At 41.7% G+C, this 26789-nt stretch overlaps 1 protein-coding gene across 1 annotated transcript in view; it reads right to left on the reverse strand.

Moving 5' to 3' along the window:
* The window catches only part of CPAMD8 (C3 and PZP like alpha-2-macroglobulin domain containing 8), a 7231600-nt gene that overhangs the window by 5600371 nt on the left and 1604440 nt on the right, over positions 1 to 26789 (reverse strand). The window contains exon 10 of the mRNA XM_044054766.1: positions 5865 to 6331. Within this exon, the coding sequence (XP_043910701.1) occupies positions 5865 to 6331 (467 nt within the window). The remainder of the gene's footprint in view (positions 1 to 5864; positions 6332 to 26789) is intronic.

The following is a 26789-nucleotide window of genomic DNA, read 5'->3' on the forward strand; positions in this document are numbered from 1 at the left end:
CACATCAATATTTACAAAAATTATAACACTAGCATACAGTTCCAAGTTAACCATACAATCATAACAATACATTACAATGCATTAATATATTAGTAACAATAGAAGAGAAAAATGGAGTGAAAAACAGAAAATGAGAATAATAGTAAGAGATATAATAACAAAAAAGGGGTAAAAAGCTGAAAATATGGAAATTGACATTAGTTTGAAAAAGTTATTACATAATCCCAGGAGTAAGTAATAAGGCCAGTATATACAAGATCAGAAAATTGGGTTGAGGAGAGTTAACCAGGTCATAAGCACATGCATTACCAAGTATCTGACAGGAATTTTTTTTTTAGTTTTTATTTAAGTAAAGGCAGACAGTTAATTTGTCTATTTGTGTAAAGAATATTGTTCCATTTTTTAACATAACTAGAGTAATGAGTGTTACTAGCTATGCTGTTGGATTAAAAACAGTGAGAAGATATCTATCTGAACAAAGATTTCTACTTCAGGACTTTAGCTGGACAATATGTTGAAGACTAGAGCATTTGTTTAGAGAGTTGATTATTTTATACACAGTTAATGTTTGTGTGTGAGTAAGAATATGGGGTTACTCTAACCAGTTTAAATGTATGAAGGCAGTACAATGGTGAGCTCTATATGCTCTTACCCCAAGTTTTCATTAACTGAAAAGTACTTTTAAGACAGCCAAGGTGCTGGGCTTGCCTTCACTCTTATGGTTCTTAACTGAACAAATGTGTTTACTATTGATATATTAAAAAGCAGTACAGCAGTATCTAATCTTCTTCTTCTTTTGGCTTTTTCCCGGTTAGGGGTCGCCACAGCGGATCACCTGTCCGCTCATGATTGACAGTGGAGTTTTTTATGGTGTGGAGTTGCCAGCCCGGCACCCAACCTTCCACAGAAGGCACACACACGCACTCACACCTAGGGCCAATTTAGAGTGTGCAATCCACCTACAGCATGTCTTTGGGATGTGGGAGGAAACCGGAGCACCCGGAGGAAACCCACGCGACCACAGGGAGGACATGCAGACGCCGCACAGAAGGCACCCCAGCCGAGAATCGAACCGGAGAACCTCTTGCTGTGAGGCTGCAACGCTAAGCACTGCACCACCGTGGAAAAAAATCCAACTGGATGAACAGAGAGGGTTAACGAAGTTAATAAATTCACCAGTGTGTGTTCATAGCTCAAATAAAAACAGGAGTCAGATTTAGCACTTTCATTCCTTTACTATAGGAACTTCTTCAGAAACATTTCAATTTAAAATCAGACCATTTAAATACAGAGTGATGACATCACAATATAATTAAGACTTTAAACAAATAATTAAAGCAACATTACATCAAACTATAAAGAACACTTGAAAACTTTTCAGTAAGAAAAAATATATATACAATGTATTCATCACTTTAAAAACCTAAGCTGATGTGAGTCCAGGTTTGAACGAAACAATTTTCATCAAAAGTTTACTGAAATACAAATATATACAAAACAGTATTTATCATATTGATTAACATAAATGGTATTTTTAGGTTTTTAAAGTGATGAATACGTTGCATATATATTTTTCTTACTGAAAAGTTTTCAAGTATTCTTTATAGTTTGATGGAATGTTGTTTTAATTATTTGTTTAAAGTCTTAATTATACTGCGATGTCATCACTGTCTTTAAATGGTCTGATTTCAAATTGAAATGTTTCTGAAGAAGTTCCTACAGTAAAGGAATGAAAGTGCTAAATCTGACGCCTGTTCTTATTTGAGCTATGAACACACAGTGGTGAATTTATTAGTTTGTTTAGTTTATTTGTGCAGGGTTAATGAAGTTTTCTAAATGGAAGTAAAGCTTTCTTAGAATGTTGCAATGGTGATTGTGAGGACTGTGTTTCTGTTGTCTGATTATACAAGTAGGTGGATCATCACTCATGGTATTGGGTACACTGCCTGCATCAGAATTTGTATTAGGAAACCTTTAAGGACCCAATCAAATGTAGTTTTCCTAGTTTAAGTTTTTTATACTTACTTGAGTTGATAAGCTGAGTGAAACCATATAATTGAACAGAATTAGTGAGATCACAAGAATTAATAGGAAGCCAGTCTACACTGACGTCACCTATGATAATGGTCTCCCTGTGGAGATAAGACATCCAATATAGGGTTGTCTTTTAAGGTTGCCTGCAATTAGTATGCATTTGTGCTTGTTTAGCTGAAGAGATGATACAGGTAATGGCTTTTTGAATTTATGGTGTTACGAAATGTAGTGCATAAATCTGTAAGCTATTTGACATGTTATACCTAACTCCACCAGCTTTCTTCTGTACCCAACTGCTTACAAGCAAAAAAAAAAAAAAAAAAAATCAATAAATCTAGAATCATGTGAGTAATACTTAAAGTACACTTCTGTAAGATCTTACCATAAAAGTAGTACTTTTGACTGTTGCAGTATTCATCACATGTGAGATTTCCTGTCAAGTACAGCCCAACATCCAGCCAGAGTACCAAAGCCTTTACAACTTCCAAGTATTGTACATCAGAAGTATGCTCCTCGCGCTGTCTTCTGGCATAAAGGTAACACACATTTACTTTTTATTTACATTTGCTTACCAGGAAATTCCGACTGAACACAGGTCCTTTTTCAGCGGAGGCCCAGGGAGAAAAGCTCCACAGATTATACAAATGAGAAATAAAAATGACATTCAGTAACAAAATTAATGACATATATTAGACACACCTTTGATACAGATTACAGTCATGAGAAATAAATATAAAGTTTGAACAATAACACAGAGATGCAGTTTAAACACTATAAACAGCTTAATGTACATACTAGTATATAGTACTAACAGGTTGTCGAGTACACAGGCTCAATACTCAGAACTGAAGTGCCCCAGGAGAACTAGAGCAACCCCAGGATAAAGGACATCTGCATCCAGGAAGAAGCAGAGAGAAATATGGCAACAATGCAAAAGATCCTCAGCCAGCAGTTTATTCCCAAAATAGAAAGAAAATAAGGCAGGAGGGAGGGATTGAATATTTCAACACTGAAAACTTGGCCATCTACTGTTATGGTGAAGTGTACTATATCCTTCCTTATCACTGCTGCAGTATTTGTCATATGTGGGGATTACCAAAGCTACTATAAAGAATGTGAGGAGGAATGCACAGATATATACTCCACAAAAATACAGTTTTGTACCTACCATAAATGTAGATGTCCGATAGGCATGCATCTGCAGTCCTTACAAATGGATTGTCCTGTCGTCAGGCAGCCCTTCGGTCAGCTGGATTCCAAAGTCTGGGTCTGGCCTCGGCTGGTGTCGCACTTCACCCGACGTCATAGCTGCAGTTCTTCGGGTATAAAGGCATCAGCCGACGCCATTTTCCTCAGTGTTTCTTGCCCCAGATGCCAGGTGCCCTCTAGGAAGGCTAAATTTGGATAAATGCAAATGGTTCCAAATAGTAGAGAGCAAACAAAAAATAAGCATGTATGTACATATATACAAACAAATACACCATAATAGATTCCCCCAGCTAGCTACAAGATGGGCAAATACCCTAGGAGTACCACAGAGGGAAGGAGGGTGGGTAATCCTGACTGCAGATGCATGCCTATCGGACATCTACATTTATGGTAGGTACAAAACTGTACTATGTCCTTCAAGGATGCATCTGCAGTCCTTACAAATGGGTAGAATACCATAGCCAAACTGGGGGAGGAGGAGAAATAAGATTATGGTGTAGTTAAGATCCCTTGCAAAACAGCAGTGGCAAAACCTGCTCGGGATCTGGAGTATAAAGGTAAATTTTAATGCTTGGCAAATGTATGCACGGAGCTCCAAGTAGCAGCCTCTAAAATGTCTTTGGTAGCCACTCCTCGTAAAAAGGCTGTGGTAGTGGCTGTAGCCCTTGTAGAGTGAGAATCCAAAAGTAATGGAATGGAAAGAATCCAAGGTGCTTAAATATTCAATATTTTATTCCACAAACAGTCGCAATCCAGCGTTAAACCACATACAGCAAAGGGAAAGTCACAGCATAAACGCTCTTCTTCCAACTGCGTTTTCGTTTATTTTCCAACACTTCATCAGATATACTTTGTTAGACTAATTCATCTACTATTTATACCCCATTTAATCAATCAATTAAAAAGTTCCCTCCAAATTCCTAACAGGTTAAATTTTTTTAAAAAATCTTCCAAATTAACTATCTGTCTTTATTATTATTAAAAACATTTTAATATGTGTAAAAAATTCCTAAAGCTTCAAGACTTAAATAAATTCAACAATATTATGAAACATTTAAATAAAATACATGTGTAATTATATATTGGAAATTAAAAACAGTATTAAATTTCTGTTATTTAAATCATGAACAGATGAAAGCAGCCTGTACTTGTGTGCCATCTAGTGGCTATTTGTCAAATTTACTACTGAATATGTTATACTAAAAAATGTAAACATAGTAATACAAAATTTTAATAAATTAGTTTCTACTATTTCATAAATTATTATATAGCTAAAAACCACCCAAGAGTTAAAATTTATTTATAAATAAACATTATTTGAACTCTTAAAAATAACAAAAATAATATATTACACTAGACACAAGTTATTAAATACATTCAGGTATGTGTTACAATTTAGCTGCCCTTAACTTTAAAATGGGTAATATACTTGTATATTCATTCAAACCCGGTGGGTTATAGGACTCTAGTGTGATTTGCCACCAGAGCTCCCTATATTCTATCTTCTCCTCCCAAAGCCCACCTCTTATATCTTTTTCAGTATGTTCAATAACTGTGAATACAAAGGTGGCTTCCGGGCATTCCTTAGTATGTCTATAAAGGGCATTAGTCTCCTTACAATTTTTAATATCATTGAGATGTTCATAAATTCTCCTTTTAATTTTCCTTTCCGTTTTCCCTATATAGAATGAATAACAAATTTTACAAACAGCTAAATATATTAAGCCCATGGAATCACAATTATAATAATACTCTTCATTTGTTATAGTTCTATTCCTGCTCATTATATTTATACTATTCCCATTTAATATATATGGGCATTGTGCACATCTGCCACACTTATATGTACCTTTTTTCTTTTTGTCATTCAAATTATTAATTTTTTTATTTTCCAAGATATTTCTTAGGCTATGTGCATTTTTGTATACCACTTTAGCTGGAATGTTTTCTGCTTTCTCTATGTCTGTTAAATTAATGAACCTATTCCATTCTCTATGAAAAATTTGTTTTATATTATTATTAACACCATTATATTCTAAGGTAAGGGCTAGATTATAATTTTCTTGTTCTTTATCTATAGTCTTGCTTGTGCTAGGAGTGCTACCTAATTCCACTCCTCCTCTCACTATAGGTGTGAATCTAGTTCCTCTACCTTTTTCAACTTCTTGTCTGATTTCTTTAATAAGTTTTTCTGGGTAGCCTCGGTCTCTAAACATATTCCCTAGTGTATCACATTCTTGCATAAAATCTTCTTCGTTGCTGGTCATCCTGCTACCCCTCACAAACTGGCCTTTAATAATGTTCCTTTTACAATGCGTAGGATGTGCACTGTTGTAGTGCAAATAAGTATTACAATAAGTGGGTTTCCTATACACTTTGGTTTCTAAAGTACTACCTTTCTTATAAATTTCCACATCCAAGTAGTTTAAGGAGGTATTAGAAATTGTCCAAGTGAATTTCAGGAAGTTTGTAGTATGATTCAAATATTCTAAAAATTCATTTAATTTCTCTCCACTTCCTGTCCAAAAAAGGACTATATCATCAAGAAATCTGCGGTATAGCACCCACCATTTACTAAATGCACATTCCAACACATATTTTTCCTCCCACTTTGCCATTACCAAATTAGCAAAAGTGGTGGCACACTGCACTCCATAGCCACACCTTGTGATTGTTTGTAAAATTCGCCATTAAAGAACAAAAAATTGTTTTGCAGCACCATATCCATTAACCAGACAGATGCCTGCTTATCATTATTTGTCAAACTATTGTCTTCGTATATAATTTCCTCATAGAACTCAATACCCTCCTTATAGGGAATAGAAGAAAATAGATCCATTACATCTATAGTAACGAAAATAATATTATCAATATCAACTATATCAGTAATAACTTTCAATAAATCCCAAGAATCTTTCAAAATTTGTTGCCTTTCTACCCATAATTTTTTGGTCTTGTTGTCGACAAATTTGGCTAAAGTATGTGTTTTAGAGCCATCTGCCGAAACAATGGGTCTTAAGGGTGGATCTATTTCGTTTTTATGAGTTTTAGGTATACCAAATATTAGAGGGATTTTTGGTTTTTCTACCTTTAAAATAATGTTTATTTATAAATAAATTTTAACTCTTGGGTGGTTTTTAGCTATATAATAATTTATGAAATAGTAGAAACTAATTTATTAAAATTTTGTATTACTATGTTTACATTTTTTAGTGTAACTTATATTCAGTAGTAATTTTGACAAATAGCCACTAGATGGCACACAAGTACAGGCTGCTTTCATCTGTTCATGATTTAAATAACAGAAATTTAATACTGTTTTTAATTTACAATATATAATTACACATGTATTTTATTTAAATGTTTCATAATATTGTTGAATTTATTTAAGTCTTGAAGCTTTAGGAATTTTTTTACACATATTAAAATGTTTTTAATAATAATAAAGACAGATAGTTAATTTGGAAGATTTTTTAAAAAAATTTAACCTGTTAGGAATTTGGAGGGAACTTTTTAATTGATTGATTAAATGGGGTATAAACAGTAGATGAATTAGTCTAACAAAGTATATCTGATGAAGTGTTGGAAAATAAACGAAAACGCAGTTGGAAGAAGAGCGTTTATGCTGTGACTTTCCCTTTGCTGTATGTGGTTTAACGCTGGATTGCGACTGTTTGTGGAACAAAATATTGAATATTTAAGCTTCTTGGTTTCTATCCATTCCATTACATTTGGATTATTGGTTTATTTCACCCTGCTTTCTTCGATCCTTGTAGAGTGAGGCCTGATGTTTTCTGGCGTTTTCTTCCCATGGTAGGAATAACAAAATCTAATGCAATTTCCTATCCACTTAGAGATTGTTTGTTTTGAAATTGCTTTCCCTTCCATTCCTGTTGCATATGCTACCAGTAGCTGGTCAGTTTTTCTATTGCTCTTGGTCCTGTCCAGGTAGTAACGTAATTGTCTATGTACATCCAAGGTATGCAACAGTCTTTCTCCCCTGTTCTGTGGGTTGGGGAATAATGTAGGTAGGTGGATAGCTTGATTTAAAGATACCCTGGAGACCACCTTTGGCATAAAAGTAGGATTAGTTCTCATGGACACTATCTTGATGGAAGATCAGGAAGGGCTGTACTGCCATTAATGCCTGTAGCTCGGATACCCTTCTTGCTGAAGTGATTGCAAGCAGGAAAGCAGTTTTCCATGATAAGTACTGTAATTCTGCTGTTGCTGCTGGTTCGAAAGGAGGGAGTGTCAACTTTTCTAGCACAAAGTTCAAGTCCCATGCTGGCAATGGTGGCTTCCTAGGTGGTTTTACGTTTTTAATTCCTCTCAGAAACTGCCTGAGTAGAGGATGTGAGAAGACTGGAGGATCCAAGTTGTATTCTGCTGAAATAGCTGATGCATGAATCTTAATGGAAGAGTAGGACAAGCCGTTGTGGAAGAGCTCTGGCAAGTATTCCAGGACGTTAGCTATGTTTACCAGTGCCACATTTTTTCCTTTTGCAGTACTCCAAATGAGATATCTTTTCCATTTTGCTGAATAATTTTTTCTTGTTGAGGGTCTGCGAGCCTCCAAGATAATGTCGTTAACTCTTTGAGATAGATCTGGGTTATTTGGTCTTATGCAATGCTCCAGGCAGCCAGCTGCAGTGTTTTCAGGTTTGGATGTAGGGTTTTGAAGTTGTTCTGTGTTAACAGCAGGGGAACAAGGGGCAGAGGCCATATTTGTTCTCGAGACATGCTCCTCAGTAATGGGTACCAATGTTGCCTTGGCCAGTCTGGAGCTATCAGGATGATCCTTGGACGGTCTTCTTTGATCTTCAATAGCACCTTGTGCATCAAAGGAAGAGGTGGGAATGCATATGCTGTCAGGTTTTTCCAAATGAAGGATAGGGAGTCCACTTTCCAAGCAAGTGGGTGGTACGTCCTTGTGCAGAATTTTTTCAGTTGGTGGTTGTGTGGGGATGCAAATAAGTATATTTCTGGTAGTCCCCATTTCCCTGTAATGGTTTTGAAGATGTCCGGATGCAGCATCCATTCGTGAGCATCCGTGTAGTTCTGCTTAGGATGTCTGCTAGTATATTTTCTTTTCCTGGCACAAAAATTGCTTGTAACTGAATGTTGAAGCTCAGGGCCACATTCCGGAGGTCCATTGCCATCCGGCACAGAGGGTATGAATGTGTGCCTCCCTGTTTGTTGATGTACCACATAACTGTGGTGTTGTCCGTCCTTATCAGCAGTTGACCCTGTTGAAGAAATGGTCTGAATGCCTGAATTGCCAGTTTTACTGCCAGCATTTCCTTTTGATTTATGTGTAGGTGCAGCTGGTCTTGAGTCCATAAGCCTTGTATGCACTTGTCCAGCATGTGTGCCCCCCAACCGAAGTCTGAGACATCTGTTGTGATGGCCTGGCTTGGCTGAGTGTTGTGGAAGGGCAGTCCCTTGTTTAATAGACAGGCCTGAGCCCACCATTGGAATTCTTGCTTCAGGCATGGAATTATTGGAATTTGGGTTTCTAGGCTGTGCTTGTGCTGAGACCATAAATTCCTTAGGTACCACTGTAACTTTCTCATATGTAGTCTGGCATTTGGAACCAATATTATGCAGGATGCCATGTAACCGAGGGCTTGCAGGACTTTTCTTGCTGTTAGCTGGTTCTGCTTTGTTAATGCCATGAAGTAGAGAGGGAGTTGCTCCTGTTTTTCTACTGTCAGGAATGCCATTTGTTTTGATGTGTCCAGATCTGCACCCAAGAAGGTTATCCTTTGGGATGGTATCAGCCTTGACTTTTTTATATTGACTGTGTATCCCAGGGCTTGTAGTAGATGAATGACCTTTTCCAAATCTTTTGTTAATTTGTTTTTGTTGTCCGCTTGTAACAGGCAGTCGTCCAGGTAAGGGTAAATTTGAATTCCCTGAAGCCAGCAATGAGCAATTACTGATGCCAGGCATTTCGTGAATACTCTGGGCGCAGTAGATAAGCCAAAGGGCAATGCTGAGAATTGATAATGCTCTGATCCTGCAAGAAATCTGAGGTATCTTCTGCAATTTGGTCTTATGGGGACGTGCAGGTATGCCTCCTTGAGATCTAGAGTTACCAGCCAAGACTCCTTGCCCAGCATGGGAAGAAGCTGCTGTAGGGTCAGCATTTTGAATTTTGGAACAATGAGGTATGTGTTTAAAGCGGACAAGTCGAGAATAGGTCTCCATTGGTTTTCTTTTCTTGGTACCAGGAAGAGTCTGGAGTAAAATCCTTGCTCTTGTTCCATAGATGGTACCCTTTCTACAGCTCTCATCCTTAGTAAGTGAGTTATTTGTTCTAGAGCTTCTGTCTTCTGATTTGGAGGTAGGTTTGGCATTCCTCTCTTCCTTGGTAGAGTATGGAAGTGAAACCTGTAACCTTGGTCTATTGTCTGTAAAATCCATTTGTCTCCTGTGATGTAATGCCAGTTTACTGAAAATAAGGCTAGCTTTCTGCCTAAGGGTGCTTCTAGTTGTTCCCTGGTAGGCGGTGCCAGAGCCAAGTCACTGTGATTGTCCTGTGGAAGTGGTGGTGGCTGAATCTGTGGCTGCACCTCGCTGGTTGTTATTTTGCCACTGACGTCCCCTGTAGGCACCTCTGGATTGCCCCCTGCCTCTTGAGCGCCTATTTCTGCCTCTAGGAGCTCTGGAGGTGTCTGGAAAGGACCAATTCTTGGAAGGCCAGTTCCTGCAAGAAATCCTTGACTGTCTGGACAGATTTTGCTTTCTCTTCCACCTTCTTCAGCACCTGCTGTGCAGGGGAGCCAAACAAACTGAGCTTATCCATGGGAGCATCTAGGAGCTTTGATTTAACATGGTCTGGTAAGGACTGCTCTTTTAACCATGCATGTCTTCTGATCACTGTGCCAGTCATGGCTGATCTAAAGGAAGCCTCCAGTGCATCATAGCCGCATTTTAAGGAATGATTACTGACCTGCTGAATGTTATGTACCATTTCCTGTACAGATTTTTATCTAATGGTTCATCAGAGGTTAGTTTTTAGTTAACTGGTCTAACATAAATTCCTGATACTGAATCATGTGGAATTGGCAGTTCAAGGCCCTAGCTGAAAGAGTAGCAGAAGTGTAAACTTTTTACCCCATCTCTCTAAGGCCCTAGATTCCCTTTCAGAGGGAGGTGGTTTTGGCAGAGGTAGCTGCTACAGCCTTGGGTCCCTGGGAGATAGTTTGGGATCTGCAAAAGGGGCCTTATACAAATGATAATGTGTGTCCGGAACCCTGTAGTACCTATCGGGCTTAGCCAGGGCCGGAGGTAGAGAATCAGGAGCAGTACAAGCATCATTAAATGCATCATCCACAACAGTAAGTACTGGAGGAATGGCTAAAGGCCTATGCTGTGGCAAATGCAAAAAGGTTCTAAGCCTTTTCCTAGAGTCTGAAAAATCCTGGCCCTGCCATTGAAATTGTTCCCTCATAGCATGCAAGGTTTCCCCAAAAGAAAATTCCTCAGGCGGAGAGGCAGAAGGAATGGACTCTTCTGCATCAGAGTCCTCATAAGGAGAAAAGGGGCCCTCTGGAGGGTTAGAATTATCTGAATCATCAGAGGAGTCATCTGAAGGAACTGGCTGAGGGGGCTCTACTCTAGTCCTCTTCTCTGGAGGTGGGTGAGAGGCCCTGTCTGGATGTGGTTGGGATCCCCGGATCAAAGAAATGAGATCCTCTGCTAGACTAAGCATTTGTGAACTAGAGCTAGGCCTGTGAGAGGGGGTCTTAGCAGGCACAGTTTTGGTAGTTTTTGCTGCTTTAGCCCTGGCAAAGGCCTTAATCGACATGGATGCAGGAGGCCTAGCAGCTCCATGTGCAGGGGTGGATATATCCAAAGGGATAGTGTCAGATAAATCCTGTGAACCTGCAAGAGCAGGTGGGATTTCAGTAGCAGATTCAGCCAAGCTAGTTGAGGCCTCGGTAAGAGGTAAGTTTTCGGCTGAAGGAAGAACCGTGGGCTCGGTTTCAGCCGAAGCCGAGACACTCGTGGTTGGCTTAACCACGGTTTCGGCCGAAACCGGGGACCGCGAGTGTCGGTCCTTTTCCTTGCGATTTTTAGAAATTTGCGTAGTCGGAGTATCCGACGGCATAATGTAAGCAAAAGCGGAGCCGAAAAACTCTTCAGCAAATTCCGACCGACGTCTAAGCGTCCGTCAGTTGAAAGAAGCACAGGCTAGACAAGCTGCTACGTCGTGGTCTGGGCCTAAGCAAGGTAAGCAGTAAGAGTGGAAATCTTTATGAGGTATTTGTTTCCCACAAGTTAAACAGTTATTCACTTTTTCTGACATCGGCTGAGGCAAGAAAGAGTCCCCAACGGGGTACTTAGCTTTTTAGAAGTCTTCGGTAGTAGTAATCTCTGGTTCTGACCGACCGGCACTTGCGAACAGCTTCTGCTTCGGGCGCCACGCGGCAAGAAAGACGGAGGAAAATGGTGTCGGCTGATGCCTTTATACCCGAAGAACTGCAGCTATGACGTCGGGTGAAGTGCGACACCAGCCGAGGCCAGACCCAGACTTTGGAATCCGGCCGACCGAAGGACTGCCTGATGACAGGACAACCCATTTGTAAGGACTGCAGATGCATCCTTGAAGGACATCCCATAAGTTATAGCCCTAGCTCTGGAAATGACATCCAGTTTTTAATGTTTACTAAAAGTATGGACAGAGGACCAAGTAGCAGCTTCTAGAATGGATCTGCTATCCCCACCCTTGAAGAAAGATTCAGAAGAGGCTACCACTCATGTAGAATGAGCTCAAACTGAAGCTGAAAGCTGTTTACCAAGAAAGGAATAACAAAAATAAATGTCCTTCAAAATCCACAAGAAGATGCTTTGCTCACAGACTGCCAAACCCAAAGTCCTGGTATTAAAAGAAACAAAAAGCTGCTCAGATTTTCAGACAGCTTTGCCTTACTCAAATAATATCTGAGCGGTCTATGTAAATCCTAGGTTTGAAACACCTTCTCACTAGCAGAGTGTGGAGAAAGAAAATATGAAGGTATTTGGATAGTCCAATTAAGGCAAAATGCATTAACCACCTTGGGCATAGAAGAAGGATGAATATGTGGACACCCCCCATCTTTATGAAAAAACAAAAAGGGAGGAGCTGCCATTACAGTCTGAAGTTCAGAAACTCACTTGGCCAAAGTAAGAGCCATCAACAAAACAGTCTTAAAGGTGCAATGCTGCAAGAGAAAGAAGCGATGGGCTTGAAAAGAGCCCGAGTTACTTTTTCCAAGGACAAAATTAAGGTCCTACGGAGGAATAGGTTTTCTTGGGGGCCTGATATGGATGCATTTAAAGAACTGTTTGACCTCAAAATAAGAGGTCAACAGCAGGTGCAAGGGCACACAAGCAGAGATTTCTGACAGGTGAGCTTTAACAGCAGAACATGCTAAGCAAGCATAAGCAGTTCACAAAAGTAAGAAAAGACCAAAGGGAACCCCACTGAAAAGGGATCCTGGTGATGCTTGATACACAAAACAGAAAATTTCTTCCATTTAGCCACACGGGATTTTCTGGTAGTGGGTTTCCTGGTCTCCTGCAGAACCCTAAACACATCCTCAGAAAAGTGGTGTCTAAAGGGAATCAAAACCCTATAATCCAAAACATCAACAGAAGAGTGGACAAGTGAAGTGAATGACAGACCCCTTGTTCTGTGTTAGCTCATCAATTTGTTGGACAGGTGAAAAAGAAGGGGGGAGTTAATGTCATCTGGGCCAAAAGGGAATCACCAGCAAGATTCTAGGGGAATCTTTCATGATCTTGTGCAAGACCCTAGGAAGAGGAGGATAAGCATATTGGAAAATTACCTTCCAAGAAAAGGACACGGTGTCCACCTTCCAAGTCAAAGGACTTGGGACTCTAACAGAATCAAAATAGTGGTCTGCTCAGTGGAGAAGCAAAAAGATCCAGCTGAATAACATCACTGATGTACAACGTCCCTGTGAAGCATCCATTCGTGAGGCTGTGTCCTAGACTTGCTAAGAGAGTCTGCCACAAGACTGTATTCTAAAGGGAATTCAACTGCCTGAAGGGTTATCTTATGGAGGATAGCGAAGTCCCAGGCCTGAGGAGCTAGTCTGCAAAGACCACTGTAAAGACCTTTATAGAGGGCCTTGCATCCACAGGGAATACAAGGCCTGTAGAGCAAACATGAGTGTTGTCATCTCTTTAATGCCATGTGGTATGACCTCTGATGAAGAACCAGAGATCCTGAACTCTCGGACTGTTGGAAGAGGCTCTCCATCCCTGACTGGAAGAGTCTGTGAAAGACTCTATAGTAGAGGTCGGCCTGGACTGAGGGAGATCTGTCGAACACACCAATGAAACTAAAGTTTGAGACATGGTATTCTAGGAACTAGAAACTCTACAGGGTGGCAATGCTGGAGCTGAACCACTGAGATTCTACTGAAGCATTCTCATATGGAGCTTGGCAAAAGGAATCATGGGGATAGTAGATGCCATGAACCCCCAAGGCTCAAACAAATTCCCATGTAAGAATGAGAGAAAGGGGGAGCAGAGACTGGAAGTAGGTTGCTAAAGACAGATCCTTGGAAGATGGGAGAACGCCCAACATAGGAATGGTCTGGATTCTGCAACCCGGGATAATGTGGTCTTGAGGAGGAGTCAGAACTGACATATTGAGACTGATGGTGAAATCCCAGACTGCAGAGAAGGAGTAAAGTGTTGATCCTGAAGTAGACAGAACTGTGAGGGAGCCTGAGGCAACAGATCATCCCGATATGGAAATATCTGGATTCCCCCAAATTCTGAGAAAGGCTATGACAGGAACCAGATATATGGTGAATACCTTTGGGGCTGTACAAAGGCCAAAGGGAAAAGTAGAGAACTGAAAATGAGAGGAAGAAACAGAGAAACATAAAAACTTCCTGAATAGAGGGTAAATTAGGGTATAATGACAGGCATCCTTTAAAGGGACAATCCCAGCATTTAAAATTCGGTTCCAGTCTAAAGCAGAGTAAAGTAATGCCCACTCGACCGCGTCACTCACATTCATACCCACAGTGTCAATTAGCTTGGAAACATCCTGTATAACTTCAGCTCCAGTACTGCTTTGGCTCCTAACCTCAACTGTGCTTTAACTTTGTGTTCCTGTCTCAGTGCTGTTCGACTTAAAATATGTGAAGTTTCTCCCATTTATTATATTGTTTAACCGTACTTTTTAAAATTATTTTCTATGTAGGTGCTGATATGGTGAAACGGTAACCTTGACGGGCAGTTTTCACTTATACTTGGCTGAAAGGTCCTGCTCTGCTCTTTGCATGGAATACAATGTTTTTCAGCCATGCTTAACTATGATGACTTTTGCAGAATGTCCATGATTTTTGCCTATTCTACCAAGTCTGTTTATCATTAAATTCTGCTTTTCAGGCAATTTAGTGTTGAAACCTTAAAGAACTGTAGCTGGACAATACTTATAGGCATTTTGTGTTTTCGACGTTGTACCCTTCAGTAAATTCAGGCTTATGTAGAAGCTGTAATTCTATGAACCGACTTGTTTTGCAAAAGTAGTATTAAAAAAATCTCTGTTTCTACATATGGCTTTGTCTAGGTTACTTGCTCTAAGAAGTTAAAAGGACACACTCATTACTAAAATCGAATTTCTACTTCGGACTGAAGCTGAAAACAATGCCACCCACTTAATCGCCACCCTGTTTGTGAGTTAGTAAATTCTATCCTTACTGATTTGCTACAAAAAAAATCAGAAAAAGTACAGTTTTGTACCTACCATAAATGTAGATGTTCGAAGATCCACATTGCTGCAGTCATAACCTGTGGGTAGTCCGCTGTCCTCGGTCGGCCCGAATACCAAAGTATTAGGCTGGCGTCGGTCATGGGCGCTCAGATCTGACGTCAGTGCGTCCCGGTATTAAAGCGCATGACCGACGTCATATCCTCAGTCTTTTCTTGCCCCAGATGTCAGAAGGCCCAAAAAGAAAGGCCACAGCCTAAAATAGAAAAAACCTCCAAAACCCATGTACAAACAATATCTACAACCTAAACAAACAAACACTCCAAACTACAGAGGGGAAGGAGGGAGGGTAAATTGGACTGCAACAATGTGGATCTTCGAACATCTACATTTATGGTAGGTACAAAACTGTACTATGTTCTTCATCTCACATTGCTGCAGTCATAACCTGTGGGTAGAATCCCAAAGCAAAAGTAAAGGGAGGTTGTCCAAATCATAAAGCATTGGGGGCTGCTAATAAGCCCTGCAAGACTGCAGTGGCAAACCCAGCCCTAGATTTGGAATAAAGAGGGAGATGGTAATGTTTAGAAAAGTGTGCACTGAACTCCAAGTAGCTGCTTCCAAAATATCTTTGGTAGCTACTCCCTCAAAAAGCAGTAGAAGTGGCAGTAGCCCTAGTGGAATGAGGTCTGATTCCAGCGGAATCTCCTTACCATGATGAGAATAACAAAAGCAATACAATGACCAATCCACTTAGAAATAGTTTGTTTAGAAACAGGTTTCCCCTGAGAGCTCAAAGCAAAAGAAACAAATAACTGTTGAGACTGTCTGAAACTTTTAGTCCTGCTCAAATAATAACGCAACTGCCTGTGAATATCCAAAGTGTGCAAAATTTTCTCCCCTTTATTTTGGGGATCAGCATAAAAGTAGGCAAATGAATAGATTGGTTCAGGGCCACATTTGAAACCACTTTAGGCATAAAAGTAGGGTTAGTACGCAGAGATACCCTATCCTTATGAAAAATCAGGAAGGGCTCAACTGCCATGAGAGCCTGTAATTCAGAAACCCTTCTAGCAGACGTAATGGCCAACAAAAAAGCAGTCTTCCAAGACAAAAACTTTAACTCAGACGTAGCTGCAGGTTCAAAAGGAGGTAAAGTAAGTTTTTCCAACACAAAATTGAGATCCCAGGAAGGAGTAGGAGCTCTACGTGGGGTCTTATGTTCTTTGCCCCTCTAAGGAATTGTTTAAACAAAGGATGAGAGAATAATGGTGGGTCACCGTCATAGTGAGCAGAAATGGCTGCAGCATGAACTTTTACAGAGGAGAAAGACAAACCTTTGTCTAATAATTCTGTAAGATATTGAAGAGAAACACTCAAATTAGGCCTGGAAACATCAAAACTCCTTGCTGTGCTCCAAATAAAAATCTGCTCTATTTATCAGCATAAACTTTCCTTGTACTAGGCCTTCGGGCCGCCAAAATAACATTCAAAACTTCTTGAGGAAGCTTGACCCTCCAGGTTCTAGAACAGAATATGCCAGGCTGTTAGATGCAGGGACTGAATCCTGACATTGAGGAAATGATTGCCAGCCTGGGACAAAAGGTGTGGAATTGAAGGCAAAGGCCAAGGAGGCTCCCGTACTAAACTCCTCAGCAGAGGGTACCAGTGCTGTCGAGGCCAATCCGGAGCTATTAGAATCATGGAGGGCTTGTCTTGTCTGACCTTCAAGAGCACCTTGGGAAGGAGAGGCAGAGGAGGAAAGGCATAGACGTGAAGATTGCTCCAACTGAATGATAGAGCATCCACTTTCCAAGCTGTGGGATGAAACATCTTTGTGCAAAACTTTGGCAACTGGAAATTTAGTGGAGAAGCGAACAGATCTATGTCAGGAGTCCCCCATATCACTGTCAACTGTCAAAATACATGAGGATCCAACTTCCACTCGTGGGGATCCACCATCTGTCTGCTCAAAACATCTGCTAAGGAGTTCTGTGCTCCTGGCAGAAACCTTGCCTGAAGAGTGAGGTGCATACTGAGAGCAGTCTCCCACAGAATCATAGCTTGTCTGCAAAGAGGGTACGAATGGGTTCCCCCTTGCTTGTTGATGTACCACATGACAGTTGTGTTGTCTGTTTGAATCAACACTTGTCCCGGGTGAAGTAAATCATTGAAAGCCATCAATGCAAATTGGACTGCTAACATCTCCTTCAAGTTGATATGTAAATATTGAAGTCTGGCAGGCCACGTGTCTTGAACCCACTTTCCATTGAGGTGTGCTCCCCAAGCCTTGTCCGAGGCATCTGTCGTTAAGATCTGACTCGCCTCTGGTCGGGTCACAGAGAGTCCCTTGTTTAGGTGACATTCCTGAGCCCACCACAAAAATTCCTTTTGAATGCAAGGTATTATTTGAATGACAGTGTCCAGATCGTGGCAGTGTTGTGTCCATACATTTTGAGATACCATTGTAGCTTCCTCATATGCAGTTTGGCATTGGGAAGCACCAGAATACAAGATGCCATGAACCCCAAGGCTTGAAGGACTGTCCTTGCAGTCAGCCTGGACCGTAGAGACAATTACTGGAAGTAAAGTGTAAGGTTTCTTTGCTTGTCCGGGGTCAAAAAAGCCATCTGGGAAGCTGTATTCAGTCTCACACCCAGAAAGCACATTTCCTGAGAGGGTACTAGACTGGACTTTGTTTTGTTCACAGAATACCCTAGGCACCTTAACACTGCCATAACATACTGTAGATGGTGAAGAAGCTTGTTTTCGTCTTGAGCAAGAATCAGGCAATCGTCCAAATAAGGATAAATTTGTATTCCTCTTAACCTTAAGAAGGCTATCACCGGGCCAGAACCTTTGTGAACACCCTGGGCAGTAGATAAGCCAAAGGGCAATGCAGAGAACTGATAATGTAAAAGTCCCAGCCAGCAGGAATCTCCTGCAACTGGGTCTGATAGGAACATGAAGATAAGCCTCTTTGAGATCCAGAGTTACCATCCAGTGGTCTTTGCCCAACAGAGGCAGAAGTTGTTGCAACGTCAACATTTTGAATTTTGGAATGTCCAGGTATGTGTTGAGGATAGATAAATCCAAAATTGGTCTCCAAGTGTTTCCTTTCTTTGGTACAAGAAACAGGCGAGAATAAAATCCTAGGCCCACTTCTGACATAGGGACTTGCTGTATAGCCCCCATTTGAAGAAGTAAAGAAATCTGTTTGTGAGCCTCTACTCTTTGCTGAGGAGGAACGTCTGGCATGCCTTTGAAAGGAGGCAATGTGTGGAAATAAAACTTGTAGCCTCGGTTTATAATGTCCAGTACCCATTTGTCCTGGGTGACTAAAAGCCAGTTTTGCTTGAAAAGTGCTAACTTTCCTCCCAAAGGAGCTGCCAGACAGGAGGGATCTGGCAGCTGAAGATGCAGGTCATTGGGCCTGTTTACGAAAGGACTGGCCCCTGCCCTCACTTGTAGATGGTGCAGGGGAACTCCACGTTCTAGGCCTAAAAGAACCCTGAGCTCTGCCCCTACCACGTCTAGATCTGCCCCTAGACTGTAAATCAGAAGAAGGGTAAGCCCATCCCTTAGTAGGCCAATTTCTGCTAAACTTAGGGGCTGCACCTGCAAAATCTTTAACAGTCTGCATAGACTTAGCCTTGTCTTCCATTTTCTTTAAGACAGACTCCACAGGAGGACCAAACAAAACTTCAGACTGTAAAGGAGCATCCAAAATTCTAGCTTTAACATGCTCTGACAAACTCTGATCCTTAAGCCAGGCGTGCCTGCGAATAACTGATCCAGTGGCAGCCACCCTGGAAGAAGCCTGTAAAGCATCGAAACCACACTGCAAGGAATGCTTACCCACCTGATCAGAGGCATGAACCAACTCCTGTAATTCCTTACACTCTATGCCCTCTGCCAAAGCATCTACCTTAGATTTTAATTGAGTAAGGAGAAAATTCTGGTACTTTAACATATGAAACTGGCAATTCAAAGCCCTCATTGCTAGAGTGGAAGAGGTGTACACTTTTTTACCCCACCTATCCAAAGAGTACAGTTTTGTACCTACCATAAATGTAGATGTTCGAAGATCCACATTGCTACAGTCCTTACTTATGGGTAGTCCGCTGTCCTCGGTCGGCCCGAATACCAAAGTATTAGGCTGACGTCGGTCATGGGCGCACAGCCCTGACATCAGAGCGTCAGGGTATAAAAGCGCATGACCGACATCATATCCTCAGTCTTTTCTTGCCCCAGATGTCAGAAGGCCCTAAAAGAAAGGCCACAGCCAAAAAACAGAGTACCTTCCCAAAAGATATGCCCAACTACAGCCATCACCCAAACCATATAACCATGCTAAGCTACAGAGGGGAAGGAGGGAGGAATTGGACTGCAGCAATGTGGATCTTGAACATCTACATTTATGGTAGGTACAAAACTGTACTATGTTCTTCATCTCACATTGCTGCAGTCCTTACTTATGGGTAGAATCCCAAAGCAACGGGAAAGGGAGGTTGGCAAAATCATAAAGCATTAGGGGCTGCTAAAATGCCCTGTAATATTGCAGTGGCAAATCCAGCCCTAGACTTAGAATAAAGAGGAAGGTGGTAATGTTTAGAAAAAGTATGTACTGAACTCCAAGTGGCTGCTTCCAAAATATCCTTTGTAGCTACCCCTTAGAAAGGCAGTAGAAGTTGCAGTAGCTCTAGTGGAATGAGGTCTGATTCCAGTGGAATCTCCTTACCATGATGGGAATAACAAAAGAAATACAAAACCCAATCCATTTAGAAATAGTTTGTTTTGAAACAGGTCTACCCTGTGAACCCAAAGCAAAAGAAACAAACAACTGCTGAGACTGTCTGAACTCCTTGGTTCTGCTCAAATAATAACGCAACTGCCTGTGAATATCCAAAGTATGCAAAATCTTCTCCCCTTTATTTTGAGGATTTGCATAAAAAGTAGGCAAATGAATAGTTTGGTTTAAGGCCACACTAGAAACCACTTTAGGCATAAAGGAAGGATTAGTACGCAAAGATACCCTATCCTTATGAAAAATCAAGAAAGGCTCCACTGCCATAAGGGCCTGTAATTCAGAAACCCTTCTTGCAGAAGTAATGGCCAACAAAAAGCAGTTTTCCATGACAAATACTTTAACTTCGGCAGTAGCTGCAGGCTCAAAAGGTTGTAGAGTAAGCTTTTCCAACACAAAATTGAGATCCCAAGCAGGAGTAGGAGCTCTACGTGGGGTCTTATGTTCTTTGCCCCTCTGAGAAACTGCTTAAACAAAGGATGAGAGAATAAAGGAGGGTCACAGTCATAATTAGCAGAAATGGCTGCAGCATGAACCTTTATGGAGGAGAAGGACAAACCTTTGTCTAATAACTCAGTAAGATATTGTAAGGAAGCACTCAAATTAGGCTTGGAAACATCAAAGTCCTTCCTTTTGCTCCAAATAAAAAATCTCCTCCATTTATCAGCATAAACTTTCCTTGTACTAGGCCTCCTGGCCTCCAAAATAACATTCAAAACTTGTTGTGGAAGCTGAGAACCTCCAGAATCTAAAACAGAATATGCCAGGCTGTTAGATGCAGAGACTGAATTCTGACATTGAGAAAGTGATTGCCCTCCTGAGACAAAAGTTGTGGAATCAAAGGCAGAGGCCATGGAGGCTCTCGGACCAAACTCCTCAGTAGTGGGTACCAGTGTTGTCGAGGCCAATCCGGTGCTATCAGGATCAGGGATGGCTTGTCTTGTCTGGCCTTCAAGAGAACCTTGGGCAGAAGAGGTAGAGGTGGAAAGGCATATACATGAAGATTGTTCCAACTGAATGACAGGCGTCCACCTTCCAAGCTGTGGGATGAAACCTTTTTGTGCAAAACTTTGGCAACTGGTAATTTAGTGGAGAAGCGAACAGATCTATGTCTGGAGTTCTCCATGACACTGTCAACTTTTGAAATACCTGAGGATCCAATTTCCACTCGTGAGGATCCACTATTTGTCTGCTCAATACATCTGCTAAGGAGTTCTGTGCTCCTGGTAGAAATCTTGCCTGAAGATTGAGGTTGTAACTGAGAGCTGTCTCCCACAAAATCATCGCTTGTCTGCAAAGAGGATGAATGAGTTCCCCTTGCTTGTTGATGTACCACATGACAGTTGTGTTGTCTGTTAGAATCAACACCTGCCCTGGGTGAAGTAAATCCTTGAAAGCCATCAATGCAAATTGTACTGCTAACATCTCCTTCAAGTTGATATGCAAATGCTGAAGTCTGGCAGGCCACGTGTCTTGCATCCATTTTCCATTGAGGTGTGCTCCCCAAGCCTTGTCCGAGGCATCCGTCGTTAGAATCTGACTCGCCTCTGGTCGGGTCACAGAGAGTCCCTTGTTTAGGTGACATTCCTGAGCCCACCACAAAAATTCCTTCTGAATGCAAGGTATTATCTGAATGACAGTGTCTAGATCCTGGCAGTGTTGTGTCCATAGATTTTTGAGATACCATTGAAGCTTCCTCATATGCAATTTGGCATTGGGAAGCACCAGAATACAAGATGCCATGAACCCCAAGGCTTGAAGGACTGTCCTTGCAGTCAGCCTGGACTGTAGAGACATTTGATGGAAATAAAGTGAAAGACTTTTCTATTTGTCCGGGGTCAAAAAGGCCATCTGGGAAGCTGTATTCAGTCTCACACCCAGAAAGCACATGTCCTGAGAGGGTACTAGACTGGACTTTGTTTCGTTCACAGAATACCCTAGGCATCTTAACACTACCATTCACATACTGTAGATGCTGAAGAAGCTCGTCCTTGTCTTGTGCAATAATCAGGCAATCGTCCAAATAAGGATAAATTTGTATTCCTTCCATCCTGAAAAAGGCTATCACTGGAGCCAGAACCTTTGTGAACACTCTGGGCAGTAGATAAGCCAAAGGGCAATGCAGAGAACTGATAATGTAAATTTCCAGCTCAAACGCAGGTACTTCCTGCAACTGGGCCTGATAGGAACATGAAGATAAGCCTCTTTTAGATCCAGAGTTACCATCCAGTGATCTTTTCCCAGCAGAGGCAAAAGCTGTTGTAATGTCAACATTTTGAACTTTGGAATGTCCAAATAAGTGTTGAGGAGAGATAAATCCAAAATCGGTCTCCACGTGTTCCCTTTCTTTGGTACTAGAAACAGGCGGGAATAAAACCCTAGACCCACTTCTGAAGGAGGTACTGGCTGTATAGCTCCCATGTGAAGAAGTAATGAAATCTGTTTGTGAGCCTCCATCCTTTGCGAGGAGGAATGTCTGGCATACCTTTGAAAGGAGGCAATGTATGGAAATAAAACTTGTAACCTTTGTTTATAATGTCCAACACCCATTTGTCTTGGGTGATTAAAACCAATTTTGCTTGAAGAGAGCTAGCTTTCCTCCCAAAGGAGCTGCCAGGCAAGAAGAATCTGGCAGCTGAAAATGCAGGTCATTGGGCCTGTTTACGAAAGGACTGGCCCCTACCCTCACCAGCAGATTGAGCAGGCGAACTCCATGTTCTAGGCCTAAAGGTACTCTGAGCTCTGCCCCTACCACGCCTAGATCTACCCCTAGACTGGGAATCAGAAGAAGGCACGTCCACCCCTTAGCAGGCCAATTTCTACTAAACTTAGGAGGTTGAACCTGCAAAATATCTTTAACAGCCTGCATAGACTTAGCCTTGACCTCCATTTTCTTCAAATCAGACTCCACAGGAGGACCAAACAAAACAGGACTGTAAAGGGCATCCAGAATTCTAGACTTAACATGCTCAGATAAATTCTGATCCTTAAGCCAGGCATGCCTACGAAGAACTGAACCAGTGGCAGCCACTCTAGAAGAAGCCTGCAAAGCATCAAAGCCACACTGCAAAGAATGTTTCCCCACCTGTTCAGAAACATGCACCAAATCTTGCAATTCTTTACACTCTATGCCCTCTGCCAAAGCATCCACTTTAGATTTTAGCTGAGAAAGGAGGAAATTCTGATATTTCAACATATGAAACTGGCAATTTAAAGCCCTCATTGCTAAAGTAGAAGAGGTGTACACCTTACCCCATCTGTCCAAAGCTCTAGCTTCCTTATCTAGAGGAACCAGATTCTTTACAACAGAAGCCCTAACACCCTTAGGCCCCTGACTAATAGTTTCTGGGTCCGCCCTAGGACTCTTATATAGATATTTATGAGCCTCAGGTACCCTATAATACCTGTCCGGTTTAACTGGTGCAGGAGGCATAGAATCTGGATTAAATGAGGCCTCCGAAAAAACATCCTGAACAACATCCAAAACAGGAGGAATAGCCAAGGGTCTATGCTGTGGTAAAAACAAGAACTCTCTAAGCCTCTTTCTGGAATCTGAGTAATCCTGTCCTTCCCACTTAAAATGTTCCCTCAGTGTAAGGTTTCTGAAAATGAAAAATCCTCTGGAGGGGAAGCAGAAGGAGTAGAATCCTCTGCCTCGGAATCCGAATAAGGAGGAAAATCTTGAATATCTTCAGCAGAAGACTCAATCATCTGAGGCCTGCTCCAAAATTTCCAACTCTGGCTCTACCCTGGGCCTCTTATCAGGAGGGGGCATGGAACCTCTAATTAAAGTAATCAAATCTTCTGCCATTTTAAGCATATGCTTCTTAGGTACAGACCCTGAAGAACCAGAACTAACTCCAGAAGAAGGCAAAACAGACCTGCCCTTAGAAGGAGCCCTAGAAACAGTAGCAGAAGGCCTAACCCCCTTAGGCAAAGAAGGGAGAATAGTAACCTGAGAGGCCCCTTCAGCCTGACCTGACTCCTGTGAGGCGACATCCTGTAAAATCAAGGTTTCCCCCTGAGATTCAACAGAAACTTCAGCCGGATCCACCTGTTCCACTGCAGTCTCTAAAGAACCGGCGTCCGAAATGGACGAATCATCCTGCCTAGGCTTTACAGATTTGTCTTTACGCTTCTTCGTGGAAGCGGGCGTCGGAGGATCCGACGGCATATTATAATTACACCGCTTGCCAAAGACTAACCTAGCGCAATCTAGCCTTCTCTTAATAGTGTGCTTATTAAACCTAGCACAAAACCGACACCCAACTACGTCGTGCTCCGGTCCCAAGCAAGGGATACAAAGCGAGTGGTAATCCCTATGCAGTATCTGCTTCCCACAAGAAATACAATTATTCACTTTTTCTGACATCCGGTAAATAACTGAAGCAAGAAAAAACAAAATGCTCTAGCGGGTACTTAGCCAACTTGGTATGTCTGAAACTCCGAAAGCGAAAAATTTCAGAAAGCGAGCGGCACTTTAGCGCTGCTTCTGCATCGGACCATGCGGCAAAAAAGACTGAGGATATGACGTCGGTCATGCGCTTTTATACCCTGACGCTCTGATGTCAGGGCTGTGCGCCCATGACCGACGTCAGCCTAATACTTTGGTATTCGGGCCGACCGAGGACAGCGGACTACCCATAAGTAAGGATTGCAGCAATGTGAGATGAAGAACATCTCTAGATTCTTTATCCATAGGAACTGGATTCTTTACACCAGAAGCCCTGACACCCTTAGGTCCCTGACTAATAGTTTCTGGGTCAGCCCTTGGGCTCTTATACAGATATTTATGAGCCTCAGGCACCCTGTAATACCTATCAGGTTTAACTGGCGCAGGAGGCAAAGAGTCTGGATTAAGAAAAGCCTCAGAGAAAACATCCTGAACAACATCCAAAACAGGAGGTATAGCTAAGGGCCGATGTTGAGGCAAAAACAAAAATTCCCTAAGCCTCTTCGGAATCAGAAATCCTGACCTTCCCATTTAAAATGCTCCCTCATAGAATGCAAGGTTTCTGAGAAGGAAAAATCCTCTGGAGGAGAAGCAGAAGGACTGGAATCCTCTGCGTCCGAATCTGAATAAGGAGGAAAATCCTGAGTGTCTTCAGCCAAAGACTCTGAGTAATCTGAAGCCTGTTCCAAACTTTCCACTTCTGGCTCCACCCTAGGCCTCTTATCTGGAGGGGGCATAGAACCCCTGATTAAGGAAATTAAATCTTCTGCCATTTTAAGCATGTGTTTTTTAGGCACAGAGCCTGCAGAACTAGGACTGACACTTGAGGAGGGCAAACCAAGCCTGCCCTTAGAAGGTACCTTAGAGACTGAAGGAGAAGGCCTAACCACCTTAGACAAAGAAGGGAGTACAACAACCTGAGAGGCCCCTTCAGCCTGACCTGACTCCTGTGAGGCCACATCTTGCAAAATTTATGTCTCCCCCTGAGACTCAGCTGAAACCTCGGCTGGATCTACAGATTCCAGCGTAGTTTCTAAAGAACCGGCGTCCGGAACGGACGACTCATCCTGCTTGGACCTTAACGACTTATCCTTGCGCTTCTTAGCAGAAGCGGGCGTCGGAGGATCCGACGGCATATTGTAATTACACGCTTCCCAAAGACAAGCCTAGCGCCAATCTAACCTTCGTTTAATGGTGCGCTTATTAAACCTAGCACAAAAGCGACACCGACTACGCCGTGCTCAGGCCCCAAACAAGGAATACAGAGAGTGGTAATCCCTATCGGTATTTGTTTCCCACAAGAAATACAATTATTCACTTTTTCTGACATCCGGAATTAACTGAGGCAAGAAAAACAAAAATATTCCCCAACGGGTACTTAGCCCAACTTGGTTTCGGTCTGAAACTCGAAATACGAAAATTTCAGAACGCCGAACGGCACTTGCAAACGCTGCTTCTGCTTCGGACCATGCGGCAAAAAAGACTGAGGATATGACGTCGGTCATGCGCTTTAATACCGGGACGCACTGACGTCAGATCTGAGCACCCATGACCGACGCCAGCCTAATACTTTGGTATTCGGGCCGACCGAGGACAGCGGACTACCCACAGGTTATGACTGCAGCAATGTGAGATGAACATCTACAATTTTTTTTTTTTATGAGGAACAGACTCAAAATTTGAGACAAAAATCTACACAGTTGAAAGGCATTACAATCTTTCAAGAACCGAATACAGTCCTTACCCAGATCTTGCTCCCGATCTCCAGAGATGTTTTTTCACTATAAATTCTATAAAATGTTTCCCCTGCCTGTGACAGTAGTGTAGTCAGGGTGGATGGAGAAGGAAAAATGCAATCAACCGATTGTGATCTTTCTTTAATGCAATACCGGTTACTAAAAGCCAGTATTACATTTGCGGTCAGACCTGAGCGATATTGCGCTCTGTGTGTGGTCTAAACTGTAGCATCTGCTTGTTACATTGTAGCAAGCAGTTTGTTACAGTTTACAGTAAAAAAAAAAATGTTTCTTTTAAGTAGAAACTAAGTGGTTTAACAGGCTGTGTAGGCAGGGTATAAACTGCAGCAACTGTTTGCCATTATAATCCTGCTTCCATCCGAAACTAGAGATGTTCCATTTAATACTACTACTGTGACATTGCGAAGTGAGGAAATGTAATCACCCCATCACAATCTTTCAGTTTTAATCCTGCTTCCATCCAAAATTATAATTTACTGTGACAGGGTGGAGAAAGGAAAATGTAATCACTGGATCACAACCTTTCTTTAATGCAATACTGGCTTTTAAGAAGCCGGTATTACATTTCTGGTCAAACCAGAGCTCAAGTTAGCCTGTAATAATGATTTCCCAAATTTAATTACTTTGGAATTCAGTTATATCGCTCACTTGCTGCAATAGAAATGGAAATACCAACAATGGGTGAGGGCGCTTTGCAGTTACATCTTAAGTGTTAAGTGTGGCGATTTAACTATAGCAAACCATTTACTGCTTATTGTATTAGCAAATGGCTTGCTACAGTTTAAG

Source organism: Protopterus annectens, chromosome 13.part0 (assembly GCF_019279795.1).
Source record: "Protopterus annectens isolate FY-2018-M chromosome 13.part0, PAN1.0, whole genome shotgun sequence".
Taxonomy (NCBI): Eukaryota; Metazoa; Chordata; order Ceratodontiformes; family Protopteridae; genus Protopterus; species Protopterus annectens.